Source organism: Crocodylus porosus, unplaced genomic scaffold, assembly GCF_001723895.1.
Source record: "Crocodylus porosus isolate Cpor-Errol unplaced genomic scaffold, CroPor_comp1, whole genome shotgun sequence".
In the NCBI taxonomy this organism is placed as follows: Eukaryota; Metazoa; Chordata; order Crocodylia; family Crocodylidae; genus Crocodylus; species Crocodylus porosus.
Window position 1 is genome coordinate 41,691,215 of NW_017728947.1, and position 27,126 is coordinate 41,718,340.

The window sequence follows — 27,126 nt, forward strand, 5'->3', positions numbered from 1 at the left end:
CAGAGAGCACTCTGTGCTGCTTTTTTCCAGGGTGTTCTTTTTTGATACTGGGATTTTCCAGTTTCAAATATAGAGTCTGCACTACAAATATGCAGCACAGGGAACATTTTTTTCATTCATGGTGTGCCTCCTGTAGCATCTCAAACTGCGTTAAGATGCTGCAGCAGGCATGTGCTCACTCATCTGAACATGGCCTATGAGATTAAACAAACATTCCCGTCCATGGGACACCTTACCCAGCCATCTGGCTGTTTTCTAGGAACATTACTTGGCCTATCAGTCAACTTCTTTAAACTTCTTTCCAAGCTGTAGGCTGAAGAAACCACCCCCAGTAATAGTCACAGCCTCTTAGGGTTCCTACTATGCTGAGATCTTAGATACAGCTCTTCTCCTTTAATTACCCTGTTATAGGCTTCATGTAATACCAGAATGAATCTGTGATGCCATTAAAGGCCATTATTCCCTCTTACACCTCCTATCCTGTCACCACATCTCAACTAAAGGCTGCAAGTTCCAAGCCACATGCCATTTTCCCCAGACCACGCTTCAGACATGTCCTTTATACTACAACCACCATATAATTCACACTCTACAAGGGTTTTGGACCAAGAGAATATCCAGGAAGTTTGTTAATCCAGTTTTGATATGTGCTGCTGCAGAAGCAAAAAGAGGTGGGAACAGGAGCCAGAATCTAACCCTGACTAGACATGCTCAGAAGCTTAACACACACATTAGCAGAGTCACTTCCCATCATGGTCTCCTTAAGGGATTATGACATGGTTACAGGTTAGATAACCCTGTTCCATAAAAGATCCCTTCAAGGAAATGGATATGTGAAGGAGCAGCAGACAAGTACTTCCTGGATGGCCCAAGTGGGGTGGGGGGAGAAGCTAGCTCTTCTGTCTACTTGTCAACTTTGTTCTCATACCTAGACACCAAGCAGGGGTTACAACCTCAAAGATTGTGAACTGTGCCCAAATTATTGCCAGAAACCAAAGGAAACTACAAGGTGTGGATGCCTGTGGGACCAAGCTGTGCTAGGAAGGGAGGCACTAGGATGGCGCCCTACCGTGCTCTTGTATTAATTAACATGACTTTGTGTGCACCTGAATGATTTGATTTCTATCCTGCTTAGTGCTGTTGACACTTGCAGGATTTTAATACAGAATAAATTATTAAAAGGGTGTGTAGAAGCAAAGAGATGATCAAATAATGAGAACAACCTATGTTCTAAATAATAAAATCTAAAAGAGAAGATGTTCCTTGGGCCATCCAGGAAGTACTTGAAAAAACTGATTCATCTTAAATCTATCTTCTGGTAGTAATATTGCAAAATGGAATATTTTTCCATTGCAATGTTTGAGGGGATCTTTCAAACTTAATTGCTTTTCATTGCAGAAAAGGCAATGTGCTGCAGACCATAATGATGTTGTTAATGACTCAGCAGGTTGAGCACTCTTTAGTCTAGGGAAATATCTGTTGTGATAAAATGAGAGACTACACCCCGACACCACCTGCCCAGTCTTCACCCTAGGGCTACTATATTGCACCCAGTGACTTAAGGCCCAGAGGAGACACTCTGGCAGCCAGGAAAAGGTAGAATGCAGGGACACTCCAATCCTGCCCCATGACCCCCGTCACTTTCCCAGTAACGAGTCAACTGTAGACTTAGATAATGAAACATTCATGCTGATAGTGAAAATTAACCAGTGCATAGAAAAAACAATATTTCAGGCTAATGATGAAGGGTGAGAAGAATCTATGTTCTCCGGAGGAGTCTTGTCTTTCTTCCTGACACTGGGGAAGAAGCAGCTTTTTCTTCTACAGTTTTCTTCATGATGGCATAACTGCAAAAAGACAAAATGTGCTTGGATCTTGCATTCTGGTCTAAACTATGTTATACCTGGAACAGAGCTAGTACTCCACAATACCTCCTGAAGATTCAGCTTGTGCTGCCAGAAACCAAGGGCACTTAGTACTTGATTTCAAACCCACTAAGGCCAGTGCATGTCAATAGGCTTTGTATGAGCTTCTTGGGCCTAGTTTAGCAATTGCTTCATTCAGTGTTGTAATGCCTAACTGACTTAGGAGTCTCAGTTTCATTTTCAAAAGTGATGTAGGTACAGAGGCTCAGATCCCCAAAAGTATTTTTGCACCTAACTCTCATATAAATCAAAGTCTCTCCTCCAAACACAGTTTTTCTATGAAGTGCTGAACTTGTCTTCCAATACAATATGTATTTCTAAACACAAACAGACAAAAAGCTATGGAATCATCAAAACCTAACATCCATATCTCCTTATATCTCTTTGCCCAGCAGCATTTGTTACCACTTTTTCTTTCATCTTTATTTAGGGACAGATTTTTAAACAAGCTCCAGAACAGATTTGCAATAAAGATCAGTTTGTGTTTATATTGGTTTTCTCAAGTCCTCAGCATCCAGCAATTCCTAAGAAGGATTTGTCTACACTGTATGGCTAGACCAGGTTATCAACCCTCAAGTGACCTGGAGTATTTGTAATTCCACAGCAAATCCTCATGTTTCTGTTTCCTCACTGGTTCTGCATTCTTCCCTGTCTGGGATTATCTCCCTTAATTTTTTGGGGTCACAACACTCCAAGAGGCCATTCCTGCCCTCAGGGAAGCATGGGAACACTATAAGCATTCAAGTTACTGTCTATTCCTTGCTTCCTCACCAAAACGTACTTTATCCCAAGCTGAAATACAGTTAGGCTTTAACCCAACTGTGCAAGCAACATGACTCCAAAGCACAAATAATCACAGATCTAAGGGTTTTGGGTGTTGATGTTGAGAAGATAGTTTGGGCAACAACATATGTAGGAGCCTGGGCTAAGACTATTCTATACACATGTCCTTGTGGCCAGGTTTTTAAAAGTGCTCATTAGCCAGCTTGCTGAACTCTTGAAAACCTGTCTCATAGCTTTCACTTCTGCCCTGCGTTCATCTGGACAACCCCAGCAGTGACTGGTATGTTGTAATTACTTGTTTAACTCTGACAGCCTTAGACTGAAGGTCTTTAAGATAGGAATATTGACTTTTATTTGTCTGTAATGCACCATGCAAATTTATACTGCTGCATAGATCAATAAATAATAGCAACTTACGCCCAGGCCTTCAGGGTTATTTAGGCATATATGTCTCTTCAAAATCAAAGGGATTTGGACCTTAACCCAAAGCTAACTAGTCTCTCACTTTTATTAATATTCCCCAGCACCACTTCATGCTTGCAATAGTACTTACCAAAAGTGTAATTAATCATGAATCCATGAAACACCCAAACTATATCACTGTGAAATTCTACCAGGACAAAATTTTCAGTAGAGGTAAATTCTGGGATCTTCATTGTCCCACAGTATGGGCCAACAGCGGGGGATGTGGGCCGGCTTCCATTGTGAATGACCAAGTAGTCATACCGGCATTCATCAATATCTTCCAACTCAAAGAAAACCACTTTTAGAAATATCTGTAAAAATTACAACAGAAACTTTGCCTGCATCTTATATCCTTTCCCCTACCCTTTGCCTGTCTTGCATATCTAAACTCTAAGGACCGTATCCCATTCCACCTACAATATGAGTAAGTGGATTTAGGAACCAAAGTGCAATTCCATGCTGGAGTCCCAAAAAAATACATTAATGCAAAAGGTAAGTGGGTTCTTCTCCACTTTGCTGCTTTTTAGTGATTTGGTCTTAGAGGCAAGCTGATGGCAAATTACAAAAGTAGGAGCATTCATAAATTTTTCAGGATTTGAACAAGGGGGCATTAGAATTGTGATAGGAACAGAGTCCACCTCTAAATTCTTTGGTACAAAAGCTGTCTTTCACTGTGCTTGCAATAGTACCCTCTGAGTTAGACTGTAGGTTGTACTACAATGCAAATTATTAGTAGTAATAGCATTTTGTGTTCGCTGAACTCAAAAGTCATTTGGACTGCAGGTGGCAAGGGGTGGGAGGCACCCTTGAGCCATTTGGTTAATCTCCTGGGTAGCAGGGCACTAACATGCCTGCTACTAGGTGAGCCAGGACCATGGCTCAGGTGTTGGTCGCCAGAGCAACCAGGGGAAGCAAGTAGCCAACACCTGCATGGTCAGCTGACAGGCAGGGGACAGGGCCTGGCCCTTATATAAGCCATAGGTGGAGGCCAGGAGAGGCCCCTGCCTGTGACCAAAGGAGAAGGAGCTCTGCCCTGAGTGAAGAAAGGGAAAAGCCTGAATGTGGGTGCAGCTGGTGATACGGGTGAGAGAGGGAGCACTTGTGGTATGGCTCAGAGGATGTTTTAGCCGTGAGGCCTGAATTTAAGTTATAATGTGAAGGCTTGTGTTTTGTGTTTGTTGTTTACACCGGAGGACTGGGTGAGGCTATAAGGGGATGGAGGAGGCCTCATATAGGAACCATGACAGTGTGGGAGCCCCAGCCCCAAAGGGTGGGCAGCGAGAAGGCCCAGAGAGGCAATGGGCAATGGAAAGGCCCCAGAGAGAGAGTGAGCAAGAGAGACAGACAAATGTCCGGTCCATCAGCGAGGTTTGGGGCGTGGTACAGGGGTGGTTGGAGCCACGCATAGCCCATGAGGCGGGGGTGTACCTGAACAACCGTACCGAACACTAGTCCAGCACGCCGCAGGAACCATAGCCAAGAGGACAAAGGGCAGCCCCCCTATAATTTAGAAGATCAAAGATGTGGCGGGCGAGATTCTGAGGGTGCTTGGAGCATGCTTGGCACGGTACAGAGAGGGGACCTAGGGGCAGCACAGCGACCACAGGACTCCATCCTGCTACATCCTGCATTAGGGCAGGACTGATTTTTAATTCAGCAGGGAAGCAAGTAGAGCTATATTACTTCCAGTTGCATGAGCTACATTATCTCCAGTTATTGTATTATATTATTAATAATATAACAATATTATCTCCAGTTATTATTATATATTATATATATTTCCAGTTACATGGGCTATATTATCTCCAGTAGCCACAAGCTACTGAGCAGTCAGAATCACAAAAAAGTCATTCCTCAGTGCGACTGAGCAGTTACTCGTTACTGCACTGTTGTTTAGTACTTGTATATTCAAGTACTAAATGACTACACAGTAATGACTGCGCAGTCAGTGTCTCATGTAGATGTGGCCAAAATGTAGTAGAATAGTCCTTCTTGTAATCATAGAATCATAGAAAAATGAGGGCTGGAAGGGATCTCAGGGGGTCACCTAGTCCAACCCCATGCTCAAAACAGGACCCTCCCCAACTATATCATCCCAGCTAAAGTTTTGTCTAACCAAGCCTTAAAAACCTCCAAGAATAGAGACTCCACAACCTCTCTGGGTAACCTGTTTCTGTGCTTTACTACCCTCTTACGTGGAAAAGTTTTTCCTAATATCTAACCTAACCTTCCCTTGCTACAACTTGAGACCATTGCTCCTTGTTCTGTCATCTGCCACTGAGAATAGTCTAGCTCCATCCTCTTTGTAACCACACTTCAGGTAGCTGAAGGCTGTTATTAAATCTTCCCCCCCGCCTCCAGTCTTCTCTTCTCTAGACTAAATAAGCTGAGTAGTGCAAAAAGATAACTAGTCAATGAGCATTACTGGATGAAGCAGCCTAGCCCTTAACCAAGTTATCAGGCTCAGTAAAGTTAAAAGACTGCCCAAAGCCAATATGGTAAATGCATATCCAATATCCAGTTTTGTAGCTGCCTTTAATGCCCCAGCCTGTGCAATAAAACACCTATTTAATGAGCATTGCTGGAGCCAATAAACTAGCCCACCCATACCTCACCTGGTATCCTGGAGGTGCACCGACAATCCAAAAACAGTCCTGGTTTTTCGGATATTTGTTGGGGTAGTTTGGAGAAGTAATGACCCCATATGCATTTGTAAAAGTACCTCCACATTTCACTAAGGGAAAAAGAAAGAGATCCATACAGAGATAATGTCAAGATAACATATTGAGAGCAAGAAGAAATACAACTATTTATATTCCTTCATATTCTGTGATAGGGAAAAGAGGAAATGTATCCACTGAAAGATTACTTTTAGGCAGCTTATTCCTATGGCTAACACCTATACCTGTAATTGCATTAAAAGAGCTGAGAACATAGGCAATGTATTTCCTATGGAAAAGAGGGGTCACATGCAACTGTACTGGAGAAAGAATTATGTCCAGCAATCAGTTCATCCACACATAAAATGCAGCCACCTCCAACTGCACATTGCAATATTACTAAAGATTTGAGTTTCACAACATGAAAATTATAAGAGTCAATAGGATCACAGGAAAGTAGAACTAAAAGGGACCTAAAAAGGTCCTCTGGCCCAGCATTTCTCAACTTGTGGGTCACAACCCAAATGTGGGTCATAAGAATATATGAAAGGGTCACAAACAAACTTTAAAAATTAATATTTAAAGGAGAAAAACCTTGGGAATCTGTGGCTTTTCCCTTGATGCCTAGCAGTTTCAGCCTACAAGGGGCCGCTTGTGGGGCCCCCATGCCCCCCACCCCTTACCCACACACTGGGGGGCTGGGGTGGCAGGCAGTGGGTCAGGAGTAAGGGGCACTAGGTCTGGCCATCAATATTTACAAATGGGTCCTGGCACAAGAAAATGTTGAGAACCACTGATCAAGTCCAGCCCCCAGCTCAAGGCAGGATCATACCAACTAAACTCTCCCAGCCAAGTGTCTGTCTACCTTGTTCTTGAACATTTCCAAGGATGGAGATTCCACAACTACTCTAGGTAGCCTGTTCCAATGTTTGACTACTTCTCATAGTCAGAAAGTTTGTCCTAATCACAGACCTATATTTCTCTGCTGCAGCTTAAGTCCATTGCTCCTAGTCACATGTGCCCTAAAGCCATAGAGAAAAGGCTATCTTCACCGCTCTGTAATTGCCTTCATCAGTCTTTTCTCCAGACTAAATTACCTTAGTTCTTATATCCACTGAAATTTACCAAAAAATTGTGGACTTTTTTTTTACTTATAAAAAGTGTCATGGGACCTTCTAGCACTTACATGTGGCTGGAACTGTGCTTTCACATCTCAATGGAAAGATTTATTGCCTAGAGGCACAGTGCCCTCCAGTACTACATAGGGGCATGGTGAAGGACTAAAACCATTTCCTGCAGCACCTGTGCGTTTCTGAGTGGCCTCCGCTCAGGTCTGGGATCACAGCAAAGAGGAGTCACTAGGCCTTATAGTGTTCTACAGCTTCTGTTCACCCCATACTTTTTCTGTCATCTACTGTTGTTCAGTTCCTTGAATTTACAACAAATTACTCTTAGAGACCCCAGCAAGGATTCACAGATCCCCAAATGGACACGAGTAGGATATAAAGGTTGTTGGTCAGAAGGCCATGGAAAACTCTATTTTTCATTTCCCAATCTAAAAGCCACCAGGTTTAAACAGTTGCTATGTGTGGTAAAAAGGACATGGAAAGATTACAGCATTAGGATGGGTGTATTCTTGCAAACTTGCACAAAATGTTAAGTTCTCAGGAGTGTTTGCCAAGCAAGCTCTGTAAATGAGGAGCTGTCCTCACCATGACTATAGGAGGCTGTGAAACCAGTTCCTGCAATAGCCATATCACTCACAAACTCTATAAGCATCATGTGTCCAGAAGCCACCAGTGCTGGTAATGGAGCCACCCCACAATACTTGTCCAGCAAGATCTGGGCGTTTCTGCTGCTTCCATCATAAATGCGGATGTAGTCCAAAGCACAGTGTGGGGAAGACTGAAGGCTAAATTCCTGAAACTGCAGGAAAACCTGAAGAGGAAAAAAATCCAGAAAATTAAAATCTTCCCTGACACCTGCTCTTTTTTATTCTCATTTAACCCTGAACCAAATCTCCTATCTACATGGAGGTTTTCCTGTGAATCTGTTTTAGAAAGGATCTTCCTTAAACCCTGAGCTCCTCTCACAGTCCTTATTCAGATGAGTAAACCTTTTGCTCTGCTGTTTTTTCCCTTTGCCACCATCCCCACTTATTATCCTTTATTTTCCTGTTCTTCTTTTCACTGATGCCTCTTTCATCTTGCTAGTCCTTCCATGGTCATCTTCCCTTACCTGCCTCCAGCAATACTGCCCTTGAATCCATTTTACTTCTGGTCTAGTTTTCATCAGCTGCCAGCCTCTTTTCCACAACTCTGCAACTCTTCAGTTCTGCCTTAGTGATTCCCTCTCACAGAACCAACCATTAGATCATCTAGCTGGATCTTTATAAAAATGCCATCCAAATTATATTATTACATTTTCATCTATTTGCAGCTGTATTGAGCCAAATACCATATGTTTAGTTAAGGCATATCTTCCAGAATGACGTCTAGTCTGAAGACATCAAAAGATGGAAAATACACCACTTGCTTTGTCAGTTTGTTCCAATGTTTAATCACTCTTACTATTATTTGACATAATATATGATACATAATGATATAAATGCAGAAACTGCTATTTTTGTCTTGTGTTCACATAGCTCCTGAAGCAGTAAGATCCTGGTCCATTGATGATGATGATACAAGAATAATACATGAACATCCTTTTTCCTAAAAGTCACCTTGTTCTGTGGAATTCGTATGAGCCAGAGGCAATTGCTATTGTCTGGGTATGGAGATGGGTAGTTGGCAGAGGAGAAGGTGCCATTAGCATTAGGAAGTACACTGCTACAGCGATCTGAAGGAAGAACAAAACAGTTCTGAGGAAAATGAGAGGTGCAGAAGAATCTTGTTCAAAAGGAAAAGGAGACAGAGCTATCTCAATTCATTAATGTCACTCATGTTTTTAAAAGCATTAATTGTCACATTTACTAATGTGTCAGAGTTCTCCTACAGAAAGAATTAATTGACTGTCAGTGAAATAATGATGCTAATAAAAGAAAATCGTGAGCCATTGTGATGTTTCTTGATTAAGATCACACTGAATCACACACATTTTAATACAATAAGCCCCTGATCCTTCACAAACGTGTTTAACTTCAATTAAAAAGTAGTTCCATGGAAGTCCACAGATCTATTCTCATGGGTAAATGTAATGACATGCACAAGTGTGTGCAGAATCAGACCCTTGGGATGCAGAATGTGGCAAAATAAACAATGATAAGCATTGTGAGCTGGTAGTAGTACATTGCACTGTGCAGGGACAGAGGAGCTGCCTTATTAGATTAATTCATTGGCTCTCCAAGTCTGGACTCTGTCTGTCTGTCTGTCTGTCTATGTCTTACATGCACGTCCTTCATTACCATGACTTTTGGGTGTCTTCCAAAATGCCTAAAGGCAAAGGCATAGCACTCTTCCTTTCTCTCTCACTATTCTCTTGAGTCAGCAAAGTTTAGACTTTGTTTTGGAAACCTTTTGTTTTCTGGTATTTTTTCTTTCCTGGTTTTTGGTGAGGAGTACTTGTTTCTTGAGGGGTGTTTTTTTGGTGGGGAGGTTTGATGTGCTTGCTTTAATTTGATTTGGTTCTTGATATTTTTAATTTGGTCTTTTCAACTCCCCAAAACAAAGTCACCTGTTCAGTGCTTCCTCTGAAAGGTGATTTATTCCTAGCTCTCATCAGCTATTTACTGAACCTGGAGGTTTAATTACTCTTAGCATTTTCACAACATGCACAGCTGCTACACAGGGTTCTTTGTGACTAGTGATCTCCAGGAGGAGAGTAAAATTAAGACTGGGAGGAAACTACTCTCAGCACCCACTTTTGTTCTTAGTTACCCAGGTGTAGTAACACTTATTTTGATTAATTATTATAGGAGTATTCATGAAGGCTTCACTCATCCAATTTAAAGCAAATTTAGGCATTCTGATGCTAAGATAATAGCATGTCTCTTGCCTATTTCCTGGAAACTGATTGAATCATAGATGTTAGAGATGTAAAATACCAGTACCTGCTAGATCAATTAGCTCAGTTGGGGCTAATATTTTTGGCAGGCATACCACAAGGTAAGCACTGGACACTCCTTGAATGCAACTCTAATCCCCTTCCCTTGCCTGACCTGTTGCTTTGCTCTCTCCCCTGTCTGTTACTGTGTTCTCTGTTCTCTCCCCAGTCTGCGGTTGGCCACATACGGGGGCTGCCCATGCCATTTGTGGCACATGTGCTGGGGTTTGGCCACCCCTAAATGAGCTCGTCCACTGGGAGTCAGAGCAGAGAAGAATTTCTAGCACTTTATCAATGCTGTTTTAAATATCTTGAGCAATGGGTTCCTACCAGCTCCCAGTGCTTCTGGACCCTCACATACCACAGGGATGACTGTGGGATGGGTAGACAAAGAACAAGGTACCTAACATAAAACACCATAACCAAGGAATTCCCTTCAAACTGCAGATTTGATGTACACTATAGCTAACCTAAAGTACATCCATGTTTGCAGCCCCATGATCATTATCTCACTGACGAAAATTACAACTGGCCTGTAGCAGGGATAAATGTCTTTCTAAATCACAATCACAGCTGAGGAAATTTCACATGTTTGCAGATTTTGGAGCTTTTCTGAAGAGAGAAATTCTCAGAGGCAGCTTCTGTGACTCAGAAAGATGTTGAGCAATACAACAGGTTCAGCACCTCTCGAAAATTACAGTCAGATGAAAAATGACCGTTGTGAAAAGTGTCAATACAAAGCCTATAGACCATTTATGACTTTTGTGACCTTCAAGGTTCAATCTAGCTCTAAATGCATCCTGGCCTTCTTCCTGTTTTGGATCTTTTGAGAAAGTGGTGAGGTGAATTCTTGGGGGTAAGTCTGGCAGCATCTAATTATATTAATTAGCATAAAATGTGTGTCTAGTACTTGGGGCACTTACTGCAGTTATAGATCTTATTGATTTTAGCCACATCCAGGTTACTCAGTCCATATCTCTGTCCAATGGGTACAGAAGGATCAGGAATTGGTACGATAGTTGCTTTCCCAGAGGTGTTAGAGAAAGCATAGCTTCAGAAACAGGGGAAAAATAACATTACCAGTTCAAATTCCTTTTAAAATGATACAAGTTTTGCTACTGTGAAAAAAACAGTAATATACCATCTACATACAATTCTGAATGGCATAAATAAATGGAAGAGGGCAAGCAAAGAACATTCACAGAAATGAGATGTAAGAAGAAGCAGTGAAGTAGCAACCTTGAGCCTGGCAAAAATAAAAATAAGAAACAACAGAAAAAGGTACCATTTGTTGGAATGATTCTGTTCACATGATGCAGGAAGCGAGTGATATCTTTTATTGGAACTGTTGGCCACAAAGGACCAACTCTTGGGATCATCATAAGTTCTAATTTATTGGACAGGATGTGAAGTTACCAATAAACTCATAAATGCAAAATTTGAGTTATGAGTGGTACCAGTCACCTTAGCAAGCACACACATACACACATCCACTCACTCATTCAAACCCATGTCATTTAAACCCATATAGTGTAGCGTATAGTAGATGCTGTAGTGATTGTGAGAGCACTGGTGTCAGTATATCTATCTATCTGAGGCCCTGGAGTCTGCTATCAATGGTCAGCTTCCTTCAAGGCGATGTCTGCTTCAGAAGGGGGTCGCCTGCTTGTCCTTCTGTCTTGATAGGTCAGGTGCTCAATGAGAGGGCACCACTGAGGGTCACGCTTCACTGCCTTTTATCCTTTTCTGGCAGACTTGTGTGATCCCCCATCATCAACTTGGCTGCCCAATCCGGAGGTCGCTGTCCCACATGGGTTTTGAGTAGTACATGACAGCTGTTAGTCACAGGGTTCCCTGCCTGCTGGTACCTGAAGTTTCAGGAGACCATCCTTGACTTATTGACTTAATGGCTGTATTGTCATGGGTTACAGGAATAGTCAATAGAGTGGGTGCTTAGTTCCAAGAATCAGTTCCTTGGCTTGATTAGCATAAAATGGCTTGTAGAACAGAGTTTTGCAATGGTAAGTTTCTCTGACTAGTCTATTGTTAATTAATAGCCAAAGGTACTTGGTTTGTCATTTATACTCACATTCATTCAAGGGACTGCCCAATATAGCAGATTTTATCACTTTACAATTACAATTTCAATGCAGGCTTTAACAATGGTACAGGGTGTAACTTCATTCTATAGGGAGTACATTGCTTAAGGGGTTAAAAGTATAAAATATGAAATATAAAATGCCATGGTAAAGATAAGATGGATGGAATACAAAAACGCACTGTGAGAAATATATAAAAATGCAACGTGCGATAGTGAGGCTCAAAGGTAACTGGGGGACAGTAAATGAGTCATTAGCACCAGGATATATTTACAGTCTTTGAAGTGGATATTTTAGTTCTTTTGTTTTCTTTAGTGACACTGAGCTTAAATTGATATGTAGAGATAGTTTGTAGGTTTATCCTACAGAAAGCCACTTCAGCTTTCTGGCTTGCTTTGAGCCTTGCCACACCCATACAATGAGTATTGGTCTCTGCCAATATTTAGAAGGAAAAAGAAATGCATAAAATGGGGAGGAGGCAGGCAAGAAGGGAAATGTCCAGAAGGGAAATGTACAAAGGGGGCTTTCTGCTACAGAGCACATGTATAGTTAGGAAAAACTTTAATCAGGCTTTCGGATCCAAAAAAGTGCCCTTCTACAAGTCTGAGAAAGAAGCAGACAAGCTAAATATCAGATAAAACAGTGTTCTCACATATTCCCAGAACAATTATGGCTACAACAACATCCTGACAAGTTGTTGAACAGAACGAGCTGTTTTGCCATTGGAGATAATCAGTAGCAGTTACTGTCTCAGCTCCTGATTTTTTGTGTACTTGAAACTAATACTTGCTGTTCCTTGCCTTCAGCTAAACAAGCCTTTTTAATTTTAATTACTGTTTTGCTGTAGAAAATGCTCAGAAATTTTCTCTTTGCTAGTGGAAATGTGGGAGAAGGTGCCTGGTGGAGGTGTACACGTTAAGGGCTAAACTGTGGCATTAAACCATAAGCAAAGATAGCATGATATTCAAAAGGTGCTACACAACATCTTTATTATGTAGGGGGGAATCCTCCTTGTCTTTCATAGTACTGTTGCTTTAATGACTTAGTGATATCATTAAGAGACCTGTCTCTATAGAACTTAGCAGAGATGGCTCAGAATTCAGAGGCATGGTAGTGCTAAATGTAAAGTTATGGCTATAGATAGGCCTTTAATTTGAATCATTAATGAAGTGAGAGTAAATGTTGCTTTCTTTTTCAGCCCTATCCCTTTCTAGCTTTACTAAAAATAAATCTGGTAGAAGGGATAAATTCCTTCTTACTCCTGCATATCCCCTCATTCAGAGTAAATACCATAAGTCATTCCCTATAAAAATCAACTTTGTGTCCTAAGTCTGAACAGAAGACATGAGCTCTTCTTGCTTCTGTACAAGAAAAACTCAAAGGCCAACTTACGCGCCATAGTGCATCACTGAGAAATAGTCATAAGGAAGACCCAGGTTATTGGAATTCACTTTCCCAAAGTTCTCTTGCTCCCCTGTAAGGTAAGAGAGCCATATTTCCATCAACAAAAATAAGATCATGACAAAAGAACAAAAAAACATTATTAAAGTGATGCTGCAGTTTGCAGAGAACTTGAACTGTTATCATAACCCTAATACGGGAATATGTTTTTTATTCAAAACCATCTAAAGCCCACATGAGTCTTTCCACTGACTCCAGTGAGTTTTGAATCAGGCCCTTATAGCTAAGTAAGTACTTTGGGCTTCAGTCTATATGAACTAGAGGCCAAAATCAACACCTTGATGCACATGTACTAATCTAATCATCAATCTCTGTCTATCTGAGCAATTTCTAGGGTATATCTCACTATTTAGACACAATAAACAGTACTGACTTCAACCTGATCTGCATACTTGAGTCCAAAAGTAGCATTTGTCTCCAAAGCTGAATGTATGGCCCCCTCTACATGTTGCAGGTATTGTGCAATTAACTAGTTAAATACACAATTACCTGGAGACCAGTTACACATGAAAAGTAGCTATCACACAATAAAAAGCTCCATCCAGCTATAAAGTTAGACCTCAAAAACGTGTACTGGCTTCATAGGTGGTTGCTATTGAGCTTTAATTTGCATATATAGCAGAGTGTTCTTTCAACACGTGAATTTACCCCTTCAGGTGATGGGGCTCCCAGCCGTGGGGGTGCACCATGTCCAATGTAAAACCCCCAAGTCATAGGGATTTCTGCAGTTGTGATTCCAAGGACTCAGGGGTGTGGGAAACTCCTGGGGTAGATCATCCTTCAGCAATCCTTTAGCCCCCAGAGTATCTCCATATCCCCAGGGCAGGGAGATTGCCCCTTGGGCAATTCTTCCTGCTCTAGGGGTTTCCCACACCCCAAGTTTGGGGAGATTGCTGCAGCAGTGATTCTCCAACCCAGGGATATGTGGGGTGCCCCCGCAGCTGGGAGCCCCTCAACTGAGGTTCAGGGGCTCCCAGCAGCAGGAGCTTGTTGGTGCAGGGGGAGCCTGGGATGTGACAGACCCAGATCCCACCATGCCTTACGGCTGGTGCAAGGGGGGCCCAGGATCAAGGCTCCCAGTTGCAGGCTCCCCCTGCACAACCGGTAAGGTCCAATGGGATCTAACGCGCAATCCCACAATCATGCCTCCTCTCATGCATGTTTGCAGGAGGCACGGTTTATCCTTGAGTTACACCAAAGTATACCTTATGGGCAAACCCTGAGGTCTTTAATGTAAGGGTTCAGCCAGGATGGAGGCAGCCAAACCTGCATAGGTGGAGGGTCAAGGGCAATGAGGGGGTCAGTAAGGTGGAGGCACAAGTTACCAGAGCATCAGGTTAGGATATGGGCCAGTAGAACAGAGAGTGTGGGACCAAGTTCCAGGGGAGGCAAGAGAGGAGATCTAAGAAATATAATCTGAGACATAAACTGAGGTCAGGAGCCAAGGGCAAGAGAACCACTTCTGAGTTCCAGGGAAAATCCAAGATCAAGACCAAGGAAACCAAGCTGAGTCAGGATGTCAGAGAAATCAGAGAGGGTGGAGCCAATGCTGAGTTTCAGGGGAGATTCAAGATCAGGGTGAGGAAAAGACAAAGCCAGGTCAGAAGTCAGGAGAGCTGTGAATGAGAGGCTTGCAGAGACAGACTGAGGCTGTGTCAAGGTTTGCTTGTAGCCTGAGTCTGCAAATGTGTTTAAAAGGGGTGAGTGGTGCTTTCAGCAGCCAGTCTGGTTGCAGAGAACTGGGTTAGTTACATTAGCCATGGATCAGGGGCAGGTGTGGTCACTCATTAACTCGGCCCAGCTGGGCCTGCTTAGCATTGATTCCCACTGATTTCCATTAAGATAAGCAACAGCAAGACCAACCGTCCCAAAGTAACAGCACTAGACAGATTCCTAGGGAAATGCTCCTTCCATCCAAGGTAGTTACAAGATAGCTCCTATCACCATAGCAACTGAGCCTCTAACAGTCTTTTTTTCTGTTTATCCTCATATCACCTTTATGGAATAGAGAAGTACTGCTGTGTCTGTTTTATAGATGTAGAGCTAAGGCACAGAGACATAAAACCATGACCGTACTACTCCCCTGCTGATCCTGGAACCATCACCAAAAAAACATGCCCTTCCTACTCCACCCAAATCTGCCAACTGCAGAACACAGATGGCTCAGAAAGGTCCTAAACATGCAGCCCAGCACTACTGTCAGGCAGGTGAAATAGTGAGCAGTGATGGGGCATGCATTCAGGTCTCTCTAAACTGTATACGCTGCCAAATTGTCAGGCTGTGGTACATATGGGGTAGACCAAAGCCTTGGGCATGTATCAGAAATTCAGCTATTCAAATTCCTCCATATGCACAACTAAGCTGGAGGGTTTGTGAGTAGAACCAAATTACCCTTTCATGTCATTGCTGGTCCCAGCCAGGAAACCAGGAAATGCAAAGGCAGCTCAAAAATAAAAAAATAACTAAGGGGGGGAGAAGGAGCCAAGGTTTTTCACAACGCAAAAATGGTTTTGAGGTTGGGTGAAGATTGAATTTGAAGATTTGAAGTTCTTACCAGCATTTATTTCATCATCCGTGTTATAGCCTTATATCTATTTATAAGAGTTTCCAGTTGCCTCTTTTTTAAAACTTGAAGAAGGAAATGAAAAACTGCTGTACTTTACTATAGTTTTTTTCCCCCTCTCTAACGTGTTTACATGTAGTAACCAGAAGATATTGAAGTTCCTCAGCACTAAACTTTTACTTGGGAACATCAAAAGCCTAGAGATTATAGATGATAATCTTCTCTAATACACGTCACCCAAGGTTCTACAAATGTGGGTTTTTTATAAACATTAATTAATCTCACCTCAGTGAGGTATTAGTATTAGCCCTTGTTCTACAGATGGGATATCTGAGGCATCAAATACAAAAGAACTTTTTTTTTCTTTAAATGCTAAAGTTTACCCCCAACTTCATATCATGTTCACTGCAAAGAGTGCTCAGCACCTCCTTTTAATATCATGAACAGATGGAGAAAAGAACGTAGGTTCCATTCCAACCAAATACTAAAGCATGTGTTAAATCTAGTCTTAAGCTGCATTTTATTTAAGCTAAAATGAAAGCTCTATGCCAAGAAACAGAACCCAGGCTTGTTTCCAAAACAAGACTGAGAAAAATAAACTAAGTTTCAAATATCTAAGTGTATGCAGTAGACAGCGACAAAATAGCAATGGGAAACCCTCCAAAGTGAACTTCAGGGTGAAAAAATTACTGCAATCCCAGGGGGGGAAAAGGGAGAAGAAAGTTCTGGGATATTAGAAGAGATCTCTAGGCCTGATATTGGACCACTGGAACCAGTAAGAACCTTGCAGCTGATGTATATGGGAGCAGGGTTGGGCAATTAGCCATATCTACCAGGAAATTTACTAGAAGTGAGCCAGCTGGTAACAGCTAAATTTAAGGTTTCTTCAGATTAACTTAAAATAGCAATATTTATAAAATGAATGGAATGGGCAAGACGCAGCTAATCATCCCTGTGAGCCCTTCCGGTTTATATGTAGTATTACTTTCTATAGCTTTTCAGGCCATTTGCTTTCCATTTCAGACTGTAAGCTGCTCAGGTCAGGGACTGCTTCTTTCTCTGTTTCACATTTGGGAAATGGCTACAATAATATTAATAAGACAGTTGCTATGGGACACAAGCAGTGAGAAGAGATATACTCTGTGAAGCTTTGAATGGAAATGTAGCTTCATCCTCACCTTGAGGGTCTCAGGCAATCCTGGAGATGCCTAGATCTCTTCTGTGCTCACACTACTCCTGCACTTTGCACTGACTCAGCCTCCCATCTCCCCTGTCTTTTCATTCCCTTCTCTCGTTTTTCTCCAGAATCTTTGCATTTTCCATCTAGTTCCCTTTGATATAAAGGTCTTCCTCTCCTTCTCTGTCCCCTTAAAATTTACTCTCTGTGCAAAGCTCGTCAGCTTCGACTTTCTCTCTATAACTTTCATAATCCAAAGAAGAGTAAAATAAGATACCCTGTAAAGACCTGTGAAGTCACCTACATCTACTTCTCACTACTTAAAAATGTCCAAGCCTATAGCCCTCCTTTTGCTTAGTTGTGCCCTCCTTCCTGCCTCCACATCTGCTGTCCTTTCATTATAACCTAGGCACTGATCCTGATCTCATTTACATTTGTAGAAACCAGGAGCCACTACATTTTTAGTCACTAGAGCAACACAGTGCAAAAATGATTTGGATCCAAATGAGGTCCACAATCTTTGGTGTAATTTTAGACTGTAAACCCGTTCAATCCACCACCCCCTCTTCAGACTTCCCTGTTAGGTACCATGCATCTACGTGGTAAGTAATTCTAACATTGCCATGCAAATAATTATAGTAATATCAAGTAAAAGGCAACACAATTGAAATTTTCTCAGGGCAGTTTGGGAATAAAAAAAACCATTGGGGCAAATTGTTTTAGGGTTTAATATAGCATAAAAGGATTACATTTCACTCAGCAGGAAAGACCGATATATTTCAGTTGTGCCTGCAATAGGAGACTCAATGCATGTTCTGAAATAGTTGCCAGCATTGATATTCACTTTCCCATTCTCCTTAATCACTATGTATTGTTTGGAATCATTGAAGATGTAAAGAATTAAACTGATTATTATTTAAATGGTGGCCAAGCACTGGGACAGATTACCTACAGAGTTTCCAGAATCTCCATCATTGGATGTTGTTAAGTGCAGATTAGATAAATATGTCAAGGATGGTTTGACAGGGATGATCCCGCTTTGATTAGACATTCTCCTTGTCATGGCTCCCTTCTAGCTATGTTTTTCTAGTATTACTATTACTTGAACACTGCAACTCTTGTAGCTTTGGCAGGCTGAAGTAATTGCACAAAAAGGGCTCTTGAAATCCATTTTCTTCCCCACTGTCCCCTGCTGTGACAGTCTCCTCTCTTCCATCCCCTTTTACTTCAAGGAAACCCTGCACTACCTCCAGCTGTCTCCCCGCCCTATCCCAGGGTCAATCACCCTGTCTCTACAGCTACTAGGGTCTATGTGCACTCCTCATTTTTCGGTTGGGCACATATGGAGCGAAAGCGGGTAGGTAGAGCCATGCTTCTTAATGTTGCAATCAGGAGCTCTATGAAAGCAGTATAGATAAGTTCTGTCTCATGGCCTCCTTTTTCTTCCTTCAAGTCTTTCCAATTTCCTCAACAGCAAAAGGCCTCACTGATGTTGGGAAAATCAGATCAACAAAAAGGGAAGTGGGGCCATAGCCATATGGCACCTCTTTTCTCTGACTGGGAAAATCAAAGTTTCAAGCACCTCTGTAGCCATCTGTAGAACAAAGAGTCATTAGATGGAAGACATTAATGGCATCCAACAGAACAACCACTCTTAATTTATCTCTGTCCTTCCCATTCAATGGACTGTAATATATTAGCATGGAAGACTTATTTCCCAGGAAGAACACAAATTTTAATGGGGGAATGGAAATATGGGGTAATGGGGGGAAGTGGGAATGTAAAAACAGAGTATAGGACCTGTGTATGGAGGAAACAGTAATGGGAGATATACACATCACTCATATGAGGAATATTGGTAGACAGAGTCCCTGCCATGGTGGCAGAGGGGAAAATGGGGCAGACAGCTGCTGTCAACAGGGTTAGCATACAACCTGAAAGTGTGGGAGAGAACAGAGTAATGACATAGTTTTCCTGAAGAATGGGTAGAGGAGGGAAAGAAGAATCCAGAAGATTGGGGGAGGCTGGCATGGCTCTTTAGATTTTTTTAGATGATTAGACAGAGCAGTGTGAACCAGCCTTCTTTGCAAGTGCCCAAGTTAACCACTGTACCCTCTCCAAGTGCCACTCCAATCCCCTTCCTCTGCCTGATTTGCTGCCCTGCCCCTGTTCCCTATCACTTCCCCTATTACATGCCACACAAAGAGGCACTTGTGGCACCCATGCGGTATGTTGACTACCCTAAGATATATAATTCAGAATTGCCACATTAGTTACAGACAGAGACCAGATCTACACTACAAAGTTTTGGTGGTATCATTGTATTGGCTAGGAGCATGAAAAAAGATCATGCAAACCCTCCCTGGTATAGTCATAGGAGCAAAACTCTTTTGAGTGTAGGCACAGCTTTCTTAACAAAAGCATATGCTTATGTTGACTTAAGTTTATGTTGTTTAGGAAGATGATATAACTCCTCTTGTTGAACAGATTGTGCATCCAACAAGTGGATTCTGCGGTGCTAGCTATTGTATAGACAAGGCCTAAACAGAGAAATGCCTACAGATTAAATTCAGCCAGTTGTTATAATTGTCATCATCATTGCTTCCACCACCATCCTGCCCTTCCTCAGCTCAGGCCACCAACTGTTTCTTCATACACGGTGGACATACCTGCCATAATGTATTCCCACATAATCCTAACATAGTTGTCCCTGTCACTTCGGGACTGTTCATGTATAAAGCCTAGTGCATGGTTCAGTTCATGCTGAATTGCTCCTTTACTCATGCAGCCATTTTTCATCAGGGCCACCGTCTGGGCTCCTCCAATCTTTCCAAAGAAAGACCAGCAGCTGAAAGGAACATGCAGTAAATAACCTAAGATGTTACATGCAACAAGTTTATGAGCTGTGTCATTCTTATCTAGCCACCAAATACCTCTCAATACCTAGCAAAACAGGAAATACATAGTAAATAACTGATAGTAGATCTGCCAGTTATTGTGAATTACCAGGCCAGAATTTTACTGGGGAGAAGTCAGGATTCTATGATATAGATTACATTTTTTAAAACAGTAAAGGAGCTGAGTCCACATTAAGACCAATGAGTTCTCAGAAAACACGTTTAATAGAATTGTATTATTGACTAAAAGTTGGCCAAAAAAAGGGAAAACATCCCATGTTGGATCACAAGTTTATTGTTATTACTAGTAGTTTCCTGAGTCAGTCCCCAAGCAGCAAAAAAGAAGATACAGTTCTGTGGTTCAAAAACATGTAACCAGCCATCAAAATAAAAAAAATATGAAAAAATGTGTGAGGTCTGGATTACTGCTCTGTGGGTCCTGGAGGTGGTTAAGAAGTGGGATTACTTAAATCTAAGTGAATCAGGAAAGAAGACAGAAAAATAAATAAAAAGAAGACAAAAAATAAATTAAGAAATGATCCAGGCTTCTATGATCAGACTGATGCAACTTACTTCTTGCCAGGTACAACTTTTATGTAGCTGCTTTCAGTTGTGCGATTTACAAACTGGACACAAGTCAATGTATTGAACTCCTGCATGGCTTCAACAATCCAAGCTCTCTCTGTCACAGCTGGGAAGCAAAGGGGGAAATAAATCAATGGAATCTCATTTAGTATGTTCTACGTAGCATGCTGGGTATGAATCCATTCCAGTAAATCTTTCCACTTCTGTCACACAAGTAAAACTGAAAAAAGTGCAAAGGCTTAAGGAATATTTAAACTGACTTGACTTTCAAAGGTAGCAATTATAATTATCCTTAGTCTTGAAGTATATTACCATGCCTTATAAGAGCCCTGTGTAGTTAGTGAGAGAAAGGAAGATTAGTACTATTATTTTTGATAAAAAGATATAGAAACTGAAACAGAGGTTAAGGCCAAAATAGTCACAGTTGTCTAAAATTAGACACCTGACTCTATATGTAGGTATTTAAATAGAAAAGGTGTTACATTTTTCTGAAACACTAGGTGTTCAGCACACTTGCAGCTTAGACCATTTTTATTCAATGGCCTAAATATGGATTTGACTAATTATGGTTGTAGGCCTATGTTGGGTCTCTTAATTAAAAACCATCTAGCAAAATTTGTCCTTTAACAGTATTGTGTCACTCCTTTCCCCATCTTTAAAATCAGGACAAAATATCCATAACTAACTATATTGACATTAATATTTTAGTCCAACAATGTTCCCTCTTGCTGCAAAGAAGTGTCTTGCAGGTCCAGGGATTTGCAGGTAGGAAGTGGGGCTGGACTGTTGTACAGCTCAAGGCAATGCATATTACCCGTCTTCTCCGACCCCAAACGGCACCAAAAAGATCCCCCGGAACTTTTATCCCTGACCTAGGATGGCATTACATTTCCATACTACTTCCCTTTGAGGTGAGGATCACTTTTACAAATGAGCCCAAAGGAGGTCACTGATGGGTGAAGTCCTGGCAGCACTGCTCCAATAAGACCACACTGTCAGGACAAGCACATAATGTTAGAAGAGCTCGGCTAGAGACAAAGCTTCTATGAAATTGTCCCAGATTAAGGCATCAGACCTATAGCATGGTTCATAAATTAACTGACTGATCTCAGTAAAACAATCAAGGAAGAAACCTCTCTTGGAAGAAACCTCAAGAAGATTTCCCCTGCATCCTTCTCTTTTGTAGTTTCCCAAGGGAAAGAATAATCAGGTCCTACTGTTTTTAAGGCTCTTTGAGATCTTTTCACGAAAACTAGTGAGTCCAAACTATTTATTCTAGCAACTAATCAAGAGTCGTAATTAATATTGATACAACTGTATTCACTGAGGGAACAGAACACGCATTTTATCTGTTCTGTAACTGTTAAATATCAAGAAATGAATATTATGTGTATGACTGTGATGGGGTCCATCCCCAAGCCTGTCTAATGTAGGCCTGGCCCTCTGTCTCTGGGCTACCCCACCCACCTTTCTTTCCTGCCATGCCTTGATAGAACAATAATTATGATGTTACTCAGGTGGGAGGCTGCCCATTTACTACTCTGATGCTAGGGGTCGCTATCCACCGCTCCAAACCTCCCCTACATGGTGGCCCATGCCTCACAGATGGTATATAAATGTTGACCTGCACTCTAGGGCACTAGGTCTGCTCACTCCCTGTCACTGCAACCCCTGGCATTGCACTCCCTGGTACTAGGGTCTGCCTACTCCCTGTTGCTGTGCCTCCTGGCACTGGGGTCTTCCCCCTGTCTCTGCACCTCCTGATCACACCCTGTTACTGCGCCCCCTGGTGCTGGGGACTTATACCCCCTGTTGTTGTGCCCCCTGGCGCTGGGGCTTTACACAGTAGTATGCCCCAATGAGACCTCCTCCCCCCCCAGTAGCCTCAGCCTAGGGCCACCAGATAAAATAACAACATAAATATGAGTCCCTAGGCTATAACGTAAGTCCTACAAGCCACATGTGCTTATTATCGAATTGAGAGGTCATGGTTAGTCTGAGGGTTTGAGGATGCCTGGAACATATATCTGGGTTATAAATCCAGTGCCAACTTGGAGCAGACTCCCAGCTGGCTGGGCTGGCTGGATGCAATTTATGCCTGTGGTCAGCATCTACACATGCATTACAGACCAGTAAATTACCCCACCATAAGATAGTACTGCCCCTGGCAGAGTTAATTAGTTTACTGAACCCTAATACTGCTGCAAGTGCAGACAGTGATGCTTTACTGTGCAGCTAATTAGTCTACTCCACAGTAAAACGCACGTGTAGATGCTCCCACTGTCAAGCAACCACATATTTAAATACCCCTTTTATTGTCTTGTATGCTATTTTAGCCAAATTATCTTAGGAGGACCTGTTTACTGGAAGGCAATTATATCCATGAATTCTGACTCTGATTAATACTACTTTTGATGCATAGTGCAAAACTACCATGAAATAAATCTTCAGAATTCGATGTGAAGAAAATCAATGCTGATTTCACAAGGTAAATTTCCAAACAACTTACAAAAATCTGAAGAGACATTAACTGGAATCTTGACTAGCCCATCCTGGGACTTGGGCCAGAAGCAGTCACAGTTCATTGCACTGCGTTTCTGTCTTCTCAAGACAATGTCACTCTCATATAGAATTGTATCTACAGATAAAATAAGTAACATATGAGACAAAGAGAAGGTGATTTTTAGTGGAAAAAATGGGAGTTAGTTGACCAATTCCCAATGGCTTTCCATATGTTAGGCACCTAACTGCCCTTTGTGACTCTGAAAATCACCCTATGTGAAAGTATTTTTCTTAACTGCAAAAGGATTTAGTAAATGCCTGTGCAGTGTATAAAACAGTACGCTGGGACAAGTTAGATCTATGTCACTTATAGGAGAGACAAGTGTTAATCAATGAAGGTCTGTCTTGTCACTGACAGACTATAAATCTGCTGACAGAACTTTGAAACCCTTCAGGATAAAAGAAGGTAAAGAATGCAAGTCATTGTTCTTTTTTTTTGGACTTGCGGAGTTGAAGAAAAGTTGTCAGTGACACCCAGAACGATTTGTTAAACTGTCTGAAAGAAACTGTACTTACTTAGTTTGTGTCACCATTACTCTCCAAGTTAATGTGTAGTGCAGGAGTTTTCAACCTTTTTTTAATAAGTGTACCCCCCGTGGCCGTACAGAGAGCTGGGGGAGGAGGGGTGGTACACAGCCGGATGAAGATCAGTGGCACCACAGAGTGATGGGTGGTGGCAGCAGGCACCGCATGTGAGCTTCTTTCCTGCACGTCTGGCTGGCCAGGTGGCATCTGTGTGGCCCCCAGAAGGGTGCTGCTGCCCTCTCTGCCCCCCCACCAGCCCTACTCCTGGGAGGTGGCAGCACAGGGTGGTGGGTGGCGGCACTCCATCCCCACCCACCCACCCACGTGTACCCCCTAGGACTTTTCCAAGTACCCCTGGTTGACAACCCCTGGTATAGTGCATCACAGGGTATTGTGACACATTCCTCAGCTCTGCCTTCTTAGTCTCCACTACCATTCCAGTCCTGCATTTGCTATGTGCAGTAACTACTGATTATTGTGTCAAAATTATGTATACAACAGACAAGGAAGTGACAATGGAAAGAATGGAAAAGACAAAACAGAAAAAATAGTGATCTGTGGGAGTGAAGGACAGGGTAGACAAAATGAAGCAAATTCAACTCTGGTGAAAGCAGAGATATTTCCACTGATGTCAAAGGGAGCTGAGCTTACTTAAATCAAGGCTGAATGAGTCTGGCTAAATACCAGAGAGGCAGGATGGGAGTCCTATGTAAAAGTATTAATAGATTCTGTTTTCTTATTAAACTGGTCTTATTCATTGAGGGTTTTCTTGCCAAAATAAATGCTCTGTCTCAGTAATGTTCTGTAACTGAACAATTTCCTTATCATGCCAACATAAATCATTAGATTAAAAGACAAATGGTGTGAATTCATAGATTAGTGGGGGAAAAAACTGGTTTGAGGTGGGATCCTGACAAATTTATAATTCCAGCGCACCCCTGTAGGTGCTGGTGCTGGGACTTATTTTTGAAAAGACAAAATTTTACAGCCCATTTTTTTTTTTGAACTGTGAGTGCTTAAAGTTATATCAAAGTTTTAGTAATATCATGACTGTCTGGAGTCCCTAATTCCAGCTCCCAGTAAAATCAAGATCTGTATGTTGGAATCTCTGCCATCACTTTCATTGATCTGTTTCAGTATGGCTATAGAAAATGAAGCCACTCATGTTTAAAAACTTCAGCCTTTGCACTCTTATTCTCCCTTCACTTACGCCAGTGCAAGTCAAGAGTAACTCTATCAATAGAAGTTCCACAAGTGCAAAATTTGTGTAACAGAACAGAAAGTTCAACTCAAAGGACTTAAAGAGGAAGGTTAAAAAAGGATAATTTTATCCCTAAAAGCCTTAAATTATTTTTACAGCACCCAAAATCACACTCACCTGCTTCATTGTTTCTTGTGGCCACCTGTAAAAAGGAATGGACATATTTTAGTACGTATATCATCATCAGAAGAAACTTATATATACAGAATCACAGCAGATGCTCTGCCATACTGAAATACTGATCGACTGATCATCAACGATGCAAGTTCTTAAATGCTATGGTAGCTTAGACATACCTGGACAGGTTTACCTACTACAAAGCTATGGAGAACTGTTAAAAGGGCTGACAGGAGAATCAAGTTCATGCTTAGGTTTCTATGCAAGTCCTCTCTGTTCTGGAGTTCTGTTCCCAAAGGTCTAGCAAGCTTACTTGTGAGAAGTTTTATAGGAAAGATTTTGTTTTAATAAGTGTAACAAAATTGGATAACATGATGTATTTTCACAGAACAAACAAGCTGCAGAAATTCCCAGAAGAGTTGCCAAGCTGTCATTTATCTTATTTATCTTTAGAAAGCACAGGAAGTGGAGCAATCAGACACAAAATACCATAACCTTTAGATGACTCATGTTAAACTCCGTAAGGAGCCCAGGAACTGCTTCAGGTTTCCCCATCATCAATGTGAGGCCTGGGAATCTTAAGCAGTGAGTGGGTGTGCTGAATTCAGGGGGGGACCTGCATAATTTCCTTCCTTGCAAAACTGGAGGACAGAAGTTACACATAAATCGGTTTAAGTGATCAGAAACCAGTTTAACCGTATAACAGAACAGAAGTTCAGTGTATATAAACCACTTTCAAAATGGCCAAAACCAGTTTAAGATAAATCTGGTGGGATGTAGTATCAGACTTAACTGATTTAGGTCAAACCAGTTTATGGAACTTCTGTCCCAGATCCCTTCCTGGTTCAAGTTAACTCATAGTCCCCCAGCATCCCAGAATGCTTTGCAACCTTGGGCTGTGCTGCACTATCTGCTCTCTAGCTGGAGCAACATCACTACTCTGACTGGCAGAGAAGGGGGTTGGGGAGAAACCCTAGCACCAGATGCCAGCCAGAGGCTATCCCCCACCTTCTTGAGCAGGGAGTGGATTAAACTCCCATCCTGGCCTGCACTGGCCCTAGCTGGGGTCTGCCTGGCTGAGGCAGGGGAGTAAAAGGGAAGCCCTCAGATGCTTCAACTCCCTCCCCCACCACTGAAGCAAAGTGGGGAGCATGCCTAGGCCTTGGCTTAGCCAGCTGAGTTTGATGGGGGAGGGGGAGGGAGTTAAAACCCAGCCAGAGTTGGTGCAGGCCAGGGTGGGGTTTTAACCCTACCCCATCATACTCATCCAGCCAGGCCAGGGCCTGGACACCCCCTATATCCATTTGAGCAGGGAGTGGGGGGAGAAACCTCTGAGGACTTCCCCCTTAGCACCCTGCCCCAGCCAGGCAAACCCCAGCTGGGGTCGATGTGGGCCAGGGTAGAGGTTCATACCCCTAACCCCCCATCATTCTCAGCCAGCTGGGCCAGGTGGGGCCTGGCCATGTCCCCCCTCTCCACTCGAGCAGGGAGGAAATGAAAAGCCTCAGAGGGCTTCCCTCCCAGCTTCCCTCCATTCCCTTTGGCAGTGGCTGGCAGGCTGGGAGGCATGCTTTAACACTCCCCAGCTTCTAGCCTGACCCACTGCAGGCATGTGGCTACATTTCTGGAATCAAAAGTGAATGCCTGGTCACTTGCTTATCAGTTTAATGTATGTAGTTTAGACTAACCTGCAAAGATTGAATTGATTCAGCTTTTTGACTGTCTGTACCTAGCCTTGGAGCTAAGCTGTAAGGAAGTTGTGACATAACTACAGTGATTCCAGAGCTTTTGCACAATATAAACCAAGACCTGCTGAGTTTGTGGGCCAAGCCTCTGGTTTCTTTTTCATGGAAAGGATCAAGAACCAACTCCCATTGCCTTCGAGGGAGAAATTCAGATGAAATTCTAGGATCTACAACAGATAATACAAACGATGGTCCCTAAAAAAGGTTTCTAGATAGGGGAAGGATCTGATCCTCTGTTTTAACTCAGTCCTTTCCTG

At 42.3% G+C, this 27,126-nt stretch overlaps 1 protein-coding gene across 2 annotated transcripts; it reads right to left on the reverse strand.

The window, feature by feature from the left end:
• Positions 1-66: 66 nt before the first annotated feature.
• Positions 67-25,422, reverse strand: LOC109321547 (astacin-like metalloendopeptidase). 2 transcript variants are annotated; one of them, XM_019552292.1, is made up of 12 exons: positions 25,304-25,422; positions 25,125-25,149; positions 23,169-23,297; positions 20,648-20,765; positions 19,847-20,025; positions 13,369-13,450; positions 10,801-10,928; positions 8,559-8,674; positions 7,546-7,771; positions 5,789-5,907; positions 3,262-3,484; positions 67-1,847 (listed from the first exon to the last, which is right to left on the reverse strand). In XM_019552292.1, exons 1-12 carry the CDS (start codon positions 25,370-25,372, stop codon positions 1,834-1,836), a joined length of 1,428 nt encoding a protein of 475 aa, XP_019407837.1. In that variant the 5' UTR covers positions 25,373-25,422; the 3' UTR covers positions 67-1,833. The 2 variants fall into 2 exon arrangements, with proteins under 2 accessions (XP_019407837.1, XP_019407838.1); XM_019552293.1 differs by lacking the exon at positions 23,169-23,297.
• Positions 25,423-27,126: the final 1,704 nt, after the last annotated feature.